The 13,231-nt window shown below is 35.0% G+C and overlaps 1 protein-coding gene across 1 annotated transcript; it reads left to right on the top strand.

Moving 5' to 3' along the window:
* Positions 1–3,053: 3,053 nt before the first annotated feature.
* LOC123532554 (succinate dehydrogenase cytochrome b560 subunit, mitochondrial-like) lies at positions 3,054–11,968 on the top strand. The gene is made up of 6 exons (XM_045314010.2): positions 3,054–3,158; positions 5,398–5,448; positions 6,097–6,204; positions 7,496–7,557; positions 9,302–9,468; positions 11,411–11,968. The coding sequence occupies exons 1-6, from the start codon at positions 3,142–3,144 to the stop codon at positions 11,513–11,515; spliced, it is 510 nt and encodes a 169-aa protein (XP_045169945.2). The 5' UTR covers positions 3,054–3,141; the 3' UTR covers positions 11,516–11,968.
* Positions 11,969–13,231: the final 1,263 nt, after the last annotated feature.

The raw sequence follows: 13,231 nt of genomic DNA, 5'->3' as shown, positions 1-13,231 counted from the left end.
ACACACCAAAAACTACAATGTTTACACAGCAAAATCCTCACATACTTACACTGCAAAATCTACAATGTTTATACACCAAAAACTACAATGTTTACACAGCAAATTCCTCACATGCTTACTCTGCAAAATCTACAATGCTTACACTGCAAAATCTACAATGCTTACACAGCAAAATCTACAATGTTTACACAGCAAAATCTTCACATGCTTACTCTGCAAAATCTACAATAGTTTTTTTTTTTTTAGTTTTTTTTTTTAGAATCTTTGCCTTAAGAACTTAAAGGAAAAGGCAATGATGTTATGTTAACATCTGCTGGGATTTATTTAATCTTTTAAAGAAGTGAAAGAATTTTCAAAATCGGCTTAAAAATGAAAATGTTATGAGCATTTAAATATTTTAACAAAATTGGTGGCCATTTTGTTTCCAGGGCAACAAAAATATGGCGGATTTATTACTTTTCTAGACACATATTTGAACTGTATTTACTTATTTCTGTAAAACTTCTCTATTTTATCCAGCTGTAATGTAAGAAATGACCATGTTTAACATCTTACGCTAAAGAAACATATAAAATAAATCTATTTAAAAGATTAAAATTTGCTAAAAAAAAATCCATCAGTGTCGTCATAAACACACTAAAATGGTTACCTCCATGATCAGCCATTATCTTAAATTTCATACTGCCATATCGTTTTCAATAGTGGTCAGATTTTAAAAATTCTTTCAGCGTTATGAAAGGTTTGAGGATAGCTTTCATATGGAATTTACTTATTTTCAGGCATTCCTTGCCCTTTAACAGGTTATCTTTGCAACCACAGATCATATTTACGATATGTCACACAATGTTGCTGACTACTAAATATCAGAGCGTCCTGCAACAGATCTAAATTCCAGACATAAATATTACTGAATATAGGCACTAGTGCTGCTTTTCATATGTTCCCTCTAGCGCGTGTTTATCAATTTCAAGTCATCATGAAATAGATCTAATAACATATCTTACATCAGAACATTTAGATGTTTTGTTACTGATATTTATTGAAATAATAACACATCTTACACTACAACATTTAGAGGTTTTGTTAGAGCTACCGGCGGCGCGAAGCGGCGCCGACTGCGTCGCATTACGGTTAGACGTATGAACAAGAAAACGAATAGTGAGATCTAACTGTGTATACTGTCGAGTTGAAAATTCGTGGTACTTTTTTGGAATCGGTGTTGTTCGGATTTTTTCATGTGCTCTATGCACATAGTAATTAATCAGTAAAGACGTCAGTAGACGCTTACTGTTTACGGTTGACAAAAGCGTCTCGCTTACTGCTTTGAATATTGAATAAAAATGTAAATGCGCGTTTGATAATAAAAATTTAGAGCTAAATACATTTTGTACGAAAAAAAAAGAAATAAAATACAATATTTTCATTTTGAAACGACTTTCCTCACGCTGCCATTACCAAACGTTATTAAATATAGTTATATTTGTCATGATGACGTCATAACTCCACAGTGGTGTAGTGGTTAGCGAGTTCGCGTTGAAAACCAGAGGCCGTGAGTTACCTCACCTGGACCAGATTTTTTTTTTCAATTCCTTTTTTTATTTCAGTTTTTTTTCTATTATTATGAGTTTTGAAAATATTGTATAACTAAAGTCATTCATGTGAAATTTAACAAGTGTTTAGTTTTGATGTGAGGCTCCAATGTAGTGCCTGTGCAGTAGTCAGTAGACATAACTTTAAAAACAAAAGCAGCTTTAGGATCAAAATATACAGGCATTGAACTGTGAAAAGCAAATAATGCCCTTCTCCCCGTTCGCATATATTTCATCCGTTAGTTTTAAAAACACTGACCAGAGTTGATGTAAAAAACTAAAACAGTTACTGTTGGCGATGAACTATCAATAAACATCAGAAAGGTTCTTACTACCATCCCTATTTTATAGTGCCAAAAGATTAACCATAAAAGCCATAGAAATGTTAACTTAGAAGTTTAGTAAATAAACAGGGTTTTTCGAGAATTTCGGCATACACTGTTGTTTTTTGTTTTTTTCAGGTAAAATTCTGATCATTTACTTTTAAAAATTGCTAGTCTTTTGGGTTTTAAAACAAGCTTTGTACAGTCATGTAAATGATTGTAATTTTCCCATACCAGGCGTCTATTATAGCAGTATTTTTTACTGAAAGTTGGACACAATCATTCTTCCTTTCAGAAAGAACCAAAATTTGACAATAATGACATTTAAAAGAATTACAATAGTCATTTCCAGGAGTACATACATTCTAATTTCTATTAACTTTGGAATTGAAACATTAACTTTTTACATTAAGTCCTTATTGCCAAACATTCACACGCAAAGAGACAGAATTCCTTCGGCTATTGGCCTAATGAGATTCTGTTAGGTTTGAAGCTTTTCAATTTGAAGGGGTTATCATTTGTGACTGGTTTCCAGTACAATGTATAATAATAATTTAATATGTAAAATTGTTGACGCAGTACGTTTTAATAAGAATAACAGAAATTATTCAAATACGTTTTCTTCTTTATCTTGGTGTAGATTTTAATCTATATCGAACTTTCTTTTAATTATATACAGAATATCTTACGAGTATTTCACATGTCAAGAATTAAATTTGGTGCAGTCTAAAACATGCATTCAGAAATCACGAATTATCATTAATACTTATAATTTTAATAGATCTAATAGAACATAAACTTCCTAAATGAATCCATAAATTCCAGACAATTCCAACACCACTCCTTTAATTTTAAAGGGGCACTGTGATTTTTCAGGGAGCTCTGCCTTTTAGGTAGCACCTAATTTCATATTATGCATCTTACACCAGAACATTTAGATGTTTTGTTACTGAAAATATAGAAATCATTACCCATCTTACACCAGAACATTTCTAAGATGTTTTGGTAATGATAATATTTCACTAGCATCTTTCATGAACTCCAATTTTCTTGTTATTTTGAGACAGTCTATATCCCACTGTTAGAACTTCAATATACGGTACGTTACGGCTGGGGGACGGGGTAAGTCCAAATTACACGTGGTTACATGCTGCTTCCTAGCCTTTAAAACAAAAGACAAATAACCCGCGGTCGATTGCTGGTACCAGTAGAAATAATGTAAACAAGCCATGGCGGGTAGTATGAGGTAAAGGTGTTTAGGACACATTTATTTATTGGTTTTCACATTTGATTTGCTGTGAACGTTATCTCAAGTAGGTTCTTAAACCATATTGTATTAAATTTACATGTTGTTGCGACTCGGTAATACCTGAAATAGATCTACTGTTTCTATTGCGGAAACACCATTATGTAACGGAAGACAAGTAAGAGGTCAAGATGACCGCTGTGTGGATCTAGTGGTTAGGCCAGGGTTCGGTGATCATGTCACAAAAAGTCACAATTTTAGATAATTGCAAAATAAAAACCTGAGCCATAAGCAGTTTAAAATTCAGTACATGTTGTACAGGCATGTAGGAACTTAGGAAGCATAATAAATTTTTCAGATTATCGGGAGTGGGGTGGGGGGGGGGGTGGTATGGCACACATTTTTGAAAATCAGCCGACCTATAACGGACCCAGATCAAAGAAAAGTTAAACGTTTTTGTTTTTTGTTTTTTTGTTTTAGTTGTGCATGCTTAGCCCACCTAAAACAATTAAAAAACTGCAGGGCACAGCTAAAATTCACTTGCTACCCCCTCCCCCCTGTTGCTACGGCCCTGTTGTAAATCAAAACATTCAATATTGATACATTATGCGTTGATCAGGTTTGGTCATCATATGGAATGGGGGTTAGAGTATTAGAGAAAGCAAAAAACTGTCCGGTTTCTAAGGCTACTCACCTAGTGCTGTTCATAAGTCTTAGAAAAGCCAGGTTAAAATTTTGCATGCAAGTACATATAGCTATTATCTAAAGTCATATAGCTTTGAAACTTACTTTTTCTCTTTCTAGATCAAGTCCCATTGGTCTAACATTTATTTTTGCCAAATTATATCCCTTATTTGACTTACAAAATCCTGTATAAGTTATTATTTCAAAACTAATGCAAATATTGAATTGAAACTTACATAATTATGCTTCTTCGGATTTATAGAACTACATCATTGCATTAAGTCCCATAACTCTGACATGTATTTTGCAAAAATATGGCCCCATTTGAACTTGAAAACTTCTGGTTAAAGTTTTTCATGCAAGTAATTATTTGCAGATGTTGCTTTTTGTCGAGCTCGCTTGTGGAAGCGAAGACATAGTTGTCCAAATGGCTGTTCAGTGTAATGTCCGTGTGTGCGTCCGTCCGGATTTGTTTGTCCGGACCATAACTTTGACATGCATGGAGCAATCTTGTTAATATTTGGTATGAATGTTAACCTCAGTGAGACGGAGTGTCATGAGCAGGAACCCCAGGTTCCTATCTCAAAGGTCAAGGTCACACAGGTCAAAGGTCAATTCAAAAATGACTTTGTCCGGAGCATTTCTTCTTCATGCATGGAGGGATTTTGATGTAACTTGGCACAATTGTTCATCATCATGAGACGGAGTGTCATGCGCAAGAACCAGGTCCCTAGGTCTAAGGTCAAGGTCACACTTAGAGGTCAAAGGGTGCAAGAATGACAACTTTGTCTGGAGCATTTCTTCTTCATGCATGAAGGGATTTTGATGTAACTTGGCACAAATGTTCACCACCATGAGACGGAGTGTCATGCGCAAGAACCAGGTCCCTAGGTCTAAGGTCAAGGTCACACTTAGAGGTCAAATGTCAGATACAAGAATGCCTTTGTCTGGAGCATTTCTTTTTGATGCATAGAGGGATTTTGATGTAACTTGGCACAATTGTTCATCATCATGAGTCGGAGGAATTACTTCCCTTTGTTGTTACTATAAATAGCTTATATTTGTAACTTTTTTATTACTGCTCATCCAATTTTCAGGTGTATTTTGACCTATCTCTACTGGTGCGGATTTTTGTGTGGACTTAGATTTTTTTACGATTTACATTCCTTTGTTGTTACTTTAAATAACTTATACTGTAACTTTTTGTAATCTCTTTTTTATTTGGCATAAATGTTTGCCTCAATGAGACAAGGAGTGTCATGTACAACTCCCAGTCCTTTTGACAGCTGGCGGGCTCGACATGTTGCCCGTGGGCATCTAGTTTAATGAAGAATTTGTTGTTGCTTATGGTGTTGGAACAAAGGACCTTTAGAACTTTAGTGAAATACATCAAATTTCTGTGTAATGTTCTTGGTCACTTTCCAGGATTCAGCACCATATAAGAGGCCTCCAATGATGTTGCTCTTGAAGATCCTGATGTTGTCTTTGGCGCCGATTTCATACATTCCGAGTATATTATATATTTTGTAAAAAAAGTGATTTTTCTTAATTTCAGGTTGAATACAGTTCCAAGACTTCTGCAGTCATCAAAATGTTTCCAGTCATGGTAAATAGACTTTATCACATATTTGATGTTGCGGGAGTGAAATAAAGGCATAATTTGATAAAACACTAGCGTAATAAAGCTTTGACGTCAACATTGTTTAAAGTATCGGAGAGGTTAGTCAAATTGACTTGTTTGTAATAGTTAATTAAAGTAGGATTTTTTATGTTTCGGCTAGAAAAGCTAACGTGATAAAAGAATATTACATTTGTGACTTTCCACATTGAATTTATCAAACTTGTTGAATAAAATTGATAAAATGCTCGGCAGAGCCTCGCATTTTATTATTGTATTCAACTTGTTTAATAAATTCAATATGAAAAGACACTCATATAATATCCTCTATCATTTATTGTTTTGATATTAAGATCATAACAGATCATTTTTCATTCATTTTTCACAAACTGACTTGATCAAATCAAGTCTGCTGTGATTTTTCTTCCATGGGAACTTCTTTATAGACTTATTTTTATAACTGTAATATAAAAGTGTAGAGATAATTTCTTTCAGAAAATCCCTCAGTGTATCGAAGCTATCTTGACATAATTTTAATTCAAGTGCTTGCTGTTTTGTGAAGGTTGTAAAAAGCATTTGAACAGATTAATCAAATTACTATATGTATACAGTTAAAACATTTTTGTCTTAATGCAGTATGTTACCAGCATCATCACAGGCAAAGGCTGCTGTGCAGATGGAGAAGTACTGGAAGAAAAACAGGGACCGGAATCGTCCACTTTCACCTCATCTTACAGTGTATAGGTAAGTTCAGGGAACATGATCAACTGTCACCAAGTATAGTTGTTTAAAGGTAAGTTCAGGGATTCTTGCCTACCTACCAGGGAATGTGTACTTTTGTCAGAGCACACACAAGGAAAAGATACTCCTGTCTTTCTGTAGGGAAAAACACCGTCTTAAATAGCATGCACTTAGGTGAAGTCACATAGTACTATCACAGTGTTTTGATGTCATAAACTATGTAAATGTTAGGATACACCCAATTCTGTCATGAGCTTTTGTGATTGCCCACCATTGCCACAATTTTAATCAAATTTCCACACAATTTGTATTGGCATGTCTTGGTTCCTTTTAGTAAACTGGCCTTATCCTATCATGGGTCTTAAAAGGCCAATATTTTGCTGTGTTTATCTTGATGATCGATAGGCCAAGTTCAAAATGGGTCATGTGGGGTCAGAAACTAGGTCACCAGGTCAAATCAAAGGAAAAGCTTGTTCACACCTTAGAGGCAGAATGTTTGTCTTGATGATTCCTATGCCAAAATCAAATCTGGGTCATATTGGGTCAAAAACTATGTTACCCAGTCAAATCAAAGGAAAAGCTTATTGACACTGTAGAGGTCACATTTATTACCCTATCTTCATGAAACTGTCATTGAAGGCCAAGTTTAACAGGTGAACGATACAGGGTCATCATGATAATATTGTCGTAATATTGAAAATTTATCAGATTACACCAATATGTTTTAGCTATTCCCCCCCAAAATATATGTAAACTTATATAGAGTGAAACAAAAATGTTTTAAGTTTAATTATGTCTCCCTCCACACAGTGGTGTGGGAGACATATTGATTTACTCCAGTCTGTGTGTGTGTGTCTGTCACAAAGCTTGTCCGCACGCTAAGTCAAACATTTCTCACCCGATCTTCACCAAACTTGAACAAAATGTGTCTGATCATAAGACCTTGGCCAAGTTCGATAACTAGTCAATTCGGCCCAGGCACTTCAGAATTATGGCCCTTGAATTACCGAAAAATCCTCGGAGCGCATGCGCTTTCATGCACCCAAACTGTACCCTATACTACTTTTATTAGTAGTATAGGGTATGTTTTGGGTGCAAGAAAGCGCATGCACAAGTAATATAGGGTACATTTTGGGTCCAAGAAAGCGCAGACTGACTTACTATTTAGATGATTAGGCAGTTGTGGGAGACATGTGCTTTTCTCAAAAGCATCTCTAGTTTTTTCTGGCTTCATGTACTTTTGTATTATTTTACACTGGACGTCAAATTATAGATGTCATTTCGTTTGTTTCAGGATGCCAGTAACAGCAGTGATGTCAATATCTAACAGAATAACTGGATCAGTTCTTACTGCATGTATGTGTATAGATTAATGTAAACTTCGTTTATTTTTAACAGAAATATGATACATCAGTTCAAGCAAATTGCCTCCCTTTGTATCAGTTATTTCGGAAAGTTTAAGACCTTATAGGTCTTTATTAGACAGGTTTTTGCTTAGTTATACACATTCATGACTTTCTTCATCTCGTGATTATGAGAGGAAATTTCTTCATTACTTGGTATAGTTGATATCTATGCTATTGAGAGAAAGCATTGAAGTAACAGTGAAAATACTGGTAGTCATTTAAGGTAGTTCTGCACGTTTGAAAAACCGGAAGTGATGGCGTAACGTCACTTATCCGGAAAACGTAGAATAATGCCTGGATTCGGCTTAGGGAAACGAAAATCAGTTTATGAATTAAGGGCAACCTGTGAATAAATGTATTTAAATGGCACTGTTACTTTCTTTCTAAAGTTAAAATATGATATTAAAACATATTACACGTTAAATAATTCAAAATAATGTCTTGAAATTAGCTTGAAATAGGCGGTTCACTTTAATCGTAGCCAAATATCTCAAAAATAAGCACACGGACCTATACATTTTATTTCACCATATTATAGGCCATATATTTAATTATGACTGTGAGAAGTTTCATTAAAATCTACATTGTGGAAATATTTCTATTCGCGAAAATGTTTTGAAAATTGCGTTTTTCCCATAGACTCCCATTATGAAAACTTGCGTGAGGTCGAAATTTTTCAAATCAGTCTAGCAAAAAATCAAGCACACGACCCTATCTTTTTTATTTGCTCAACTTTCTTAGTATATTCCGAAGTTTTGAAAAATCAGAGTTTAATCAAATTCTACATTGTAGAAAAAATTTCGATCCTAACGTGCAGAACTACCTTAAATACATAAAATGATGGTCCGTGTCTGTTGTGAAAACTCTCGATAATTTATAATTTTAGATAAAGCATAGTACTCTGAATTTATTGATGTTCATGGAGAACTAATTTTCATGGATTTAGTGTTTGTTTTGGGTTAAATGCTGTTTTTCAACAGTATTTCAGTTATACAATGGCAGGCAGTTAATCTAATCAATGTTTATGGATTCTGTACAAGTAAAAACCTGTTCTCCACGAGTAACTTCAACTTCTCTACATGAATCAGAGGTGGTGGAGGACGAATGGTTTCAGACACAATGTCTTTTCTCAAATTGTCACGGAGAATATACACCCCACCCAAGGATCAAACTCACGACCCTATGATCTGTAGATCTGCGCTCTCCCTATTGAGCTAAACGGGCAGGCTCAAACACTAGATATAATCCCAACAAATTAGTAAATTTCAAATCACTTTACTTCCAGAAGTTGAGGTCCATCAATTCAATTCATATCTTTAAGAGACAAAACCACAAAATTACAGGATTATATGGTTTTACAGTATTCTTTTTAACAGACAAGATTACATTGATAAGAAAATTGTAGTAAAATCTATGTGAAGGTGTGATCATGTTAAACCCTCTTTACAGAAAGAGATACTTTTTGTACTTCAGCTGAAAAGAGTCCTTTCCAGTATCTTATAAAGATGAGGAAATTCTAGTTAGAATGTGTAGTAATCGAAAATTGAAAATCACCATATGTTAACAGATATAGCATGTGTGCTGTTGACAGTTGGACATTACACTGTAACAGGAAAACTTTCCTATATTACCATTTCGACAACAAAAAATCAGGTTGTTGGAAGATCGGTGTGTATATTTTGTTTGCATTTCAGTTATTGTTGGCGGACCAATCATCTATATGTTAGGGAGTAATGACTATGCAGGATGTTTACAGGCAGTACAGAACTGGGGGTCGCTGGGAACGGGACTGATAAATCTAGTCAAATTTAGTCTTGCCTTTACTTTTAGCTACCATACAATAGCAAGTATCAGGCATTTGGTAAGTGACACTTTATCTTGCGGTGTTTAATCATATACTAGTTACTAAGTAATGAAAAACTATTTGTTTAGTGAGTAAATTTTGAATTGAGACTGGATATAATAAGCATGTGAAAAACTACATAAATTGTCAGAAACTGTATGTATTAAAACTATTTTGTTAATAAAAATAGTCTATCCCTCATGGCTTAGAGCACAGTGTTAAGGTTGCGAGCCTACTTTCATGTTTGGCATTCAGTATTAGGAGGATAGTACCATGTTTAAACTAAGATGTTGTGAATTTTCTATTTGCATGTCTGTACATGTTACTTTCTGAAAATAAAGAATTTATTATTATTATGTGAAAACCTTGATAGTCTAGTTGTAGAGCATCTATTTCCAATGCGGGAGGTCATGGGTTCACGCCCTAGCCACATGATACCAAAGAAATGAAAATGGCACTAGTAGCTCCCTCACTTGACATTCAGTATTAAGAGGGTAGGTCTAAGACACTGGTCAGCCGGGTGTAACAATAATGGAACTGGGTGGGGTATCATTCATGGCATTATGTTCCAGCAAGTTAGGACTACAAAATTGGGCATTGTGCTTGCTGCTACAAGTAGAGACTATCATTTATATATTTTTGAAAAATTGTTTAAAAAAAGACAACAACCCGACACGCACACACTACCTTGGGCGGTTATTTTCTCTCCTTGATGATACGGCAGTCTATATGATATCATTTATGCACTGGAGTGGTTTCATATGGGGAAGTTTGTCAGCTAATTCTTGAATAAATGTTGTTAAGAGTCATGAAACACTTCAGAGTTAAACCATGTGCTGTATATTGCAGTAGTAACAAGTTGCTTTATTACCCGGTAAAGGAAATTTATAGGAGGTGGTATACTGTAGTCACCATTATCAGCTACTTCTTAAATAAATATGGTTAAGAATCATAAAAAACTTAGAAGTTTTACCATGTGCTGAAATGGTAATGCAACAGTTATGAGTTAACTGTTAGTTATACCCTGGTAAAGGAAGTTTTGGAGGGGGTATATTTGAGTCACCATGCTGGGGTATGATCCTAAATACAGGCCAAGCCCGCCCGCTTAGCTCAGTAGGTAAGAGCGTTGGTCTACAGATCGCGGGGTCGTGAGTTCGATCCTCGGGCGGGGTGTATGTTCTCCGTGACTATTTGATAAACGACATTGTGTCTGAAATCATTAGTCCTCCACCTCTGATTCATGTGGGGAAGTTGGCAGTTATTGCAGAGAACAGGTTTGTATTGGTACAGAATCCAGGAACACTGGTTAGGTTAACTGTCGGCTGTTACATGATTGAAATACTGTTGAAAAACAGCGTTAAACCCAAAACAAACAAACAAATAAATACAGGCCAAGTTCAGTTTAAGTTGCAGTCCACCAATATTTGGCTAAATAATGACCCTTTTCTGACTTAAAATTTACAATTTGATAACTTTTTGAAACAAGGAATGGATTGAATTCTTTTTTGGTACCCAGGTATACATTTCTGTAGTAGAGCACTACAGGGAAAGTTCAGTTTTAGTTACAAACCACAAAATTTTTGAGTTATGGCTTCTTTATGACTTAAAATTTGTAATAAAGCAGAAATAGCTCTTTGTTATGTACAGGAAAGTGGTGTTAAGAGGTTTTGTCTTGTCTGCCACAAGGCTGACAGTATGGTCAGTCAACCATAAGTCTACAGGAATCTTGTTGAAAATGACATTGGACTTGTAAGAAGCAAACTAACAAAACTTCTGATGCATATAACATCAAAAATGCTTAACGTATGAGAAGCAGCTTGTGTATAGTACGCACTCATGATTCGGGGGTTGTCCTGGGGTTAGATTACTGTGCATTATACATGGGTATCTATGGTATTATATGTTTATATATCTCCTTATTTGTACAATTTAGTTATCCAGTCTTCTGTTTATGTTGCAGGCATGGGATATGGTTTACGGCTTCCAGTTGCCGCAGATAGCCAAGACAGGTTGGGCTGTATTATTCTTCACGCTGCTGATGACCGCTGCCTTGATGTGTATGTAACAGACATTTATTAACATGGTGCAGTGTTTCTATAGATCGGCCAGTATTCGCATTGATTTTATAGAGCAATTTGATAGGCACTTATTTTTGTTATCAAGAAATATGAATATTGTCCAATCTACAGCAATACATGTATAGTTGGAAAAAAAATAGAAAAACTTAGTTAGGATATTTTAGCTTGTATGAATTGTAGCTATGATAATCAAGAACGGTATTTAAACGTGATACAGAACCGAGTGCCTTTGATGTTTCTGTGATGTGTCTCCAGATGGGAACCTTAATATGGACCAGTGTTGTGTTCAATGTTACATCATGTACTAGCTTAATTTTCTTCATAGGAAACTGTAATCAAGATGTTATCTTTGAAATTTAAGGATGAAAGTCTTATTTTTAGATTTCCTGTTAAAGGAATTATTCTTATATTGCCGTATTTAATTTTATCCACTTTGTGACTGGGAAAAATTTCACTGACGAACTTCAGCGACATATATTTAAAAATATTTGGTAATAGGAAAAAAGAGGCCTCTCTCTGTCCTTTATACTCGGCCTTAAGGTAGTTTAGCACGTGTCGTTTAATAAACCGGTAGTGATGGCATAACGTCATTTATCTGGAAACCATCGAATAAAGCCTGGATTTGGCTTAAGGAAATGAAAATCATTTTATGAAGTAATGGCAACCTGTGAGTAAATTTATTACAATGGCACTGTTACTATCTTTCTAAAGTTAAAAGTAGGATATTAAAACATCTGACATGTTAAATGATTTAAAATAATGTATTAAAATGTGCAGTTCACTTTAATCATAGTCAAATATCTCGAAAATAAGCACACTGACCTATAGATATTATTTCACCACATTATATATATCATACCTTTATTTACGACTGTGAGAAGTTTCATTAAAATCAACATTGTAGAAAACAAAGGGAGATAATCTGAACAAGCACAGAGAATTATATAGTGTTGCAGATAGAAAAATTAGAAATGGACATAAAGGTAAAATGTAAAGGATCCTGTCAAGCATACTAGTACAATTTCTACAGAAATGTAATGTGAGCCATGCTATGGGGAAACCAACATAGTGGCTTTGCGACCAGCATGAATCCAGACCAGCCTGCGCATCCGCGCAGTCTGGTCAGGATCCATGCTGTTCGCTAACAGTTTCTCTAATAGCAATAGGCTTTGAAAGCGAACAGCATGGATCCTGACCAGCCTGCGCAGATGCGCAGGCTGGTCTGGATCCATGCTGGTCGCAAAGCCACTATGTTGGTTTTCTCATGGCGCGGCTCATGTTTGTATTTTGTTTTTAAATTATTATAGGTTTTTATCCTCAGGACTTCGAAAATGTGACATATCTGTACTATATGCTCAGATTATAGGTTTTGATATTATTTTGAATTGTACTTTGTTGTCATGCAAATTTTTGTATGAAGGTGTTTTGTTTTGTTTATGTACTGTAAACACTTACTATTTGTAAAACTAAGGTATTTCGATAGCACATGAGTGCAAGAATCTCTCTGTAAATGTACGGTTTCTTTCATGTTAAAAAACTCTCCCGAAAAGTGATAAGAAGAACAGTTTTATGCTAGAATTCACGATTTAACCCAGTAAAATATAAAACAAAAGACAGCTAGCACAAGTTGTAAGTGTTTTACAAGTTTATCAAACAGTTTTTGAACAATCATATTCAAGGAACTAATCAAATCTTGACCAGTT

This window comes from Mercenaria mercenaria, chromosome 11 (genome assembly GCF_021730395.1).
Source record: "Mercenaria mercenaria strain notata chromosome 11, MADL_Memer_1, whole genome shotgun sequence".
Taxonomy (NCBI): Eukaryota; Metazoa; Mollusca; class Bivalvia; order Venerida; family Veneridae; genus Mercenaria; species Mercenaria mercenaria.
This window is presented reverse-complemented; position numbering and strand designations above follow the sequence as displayed.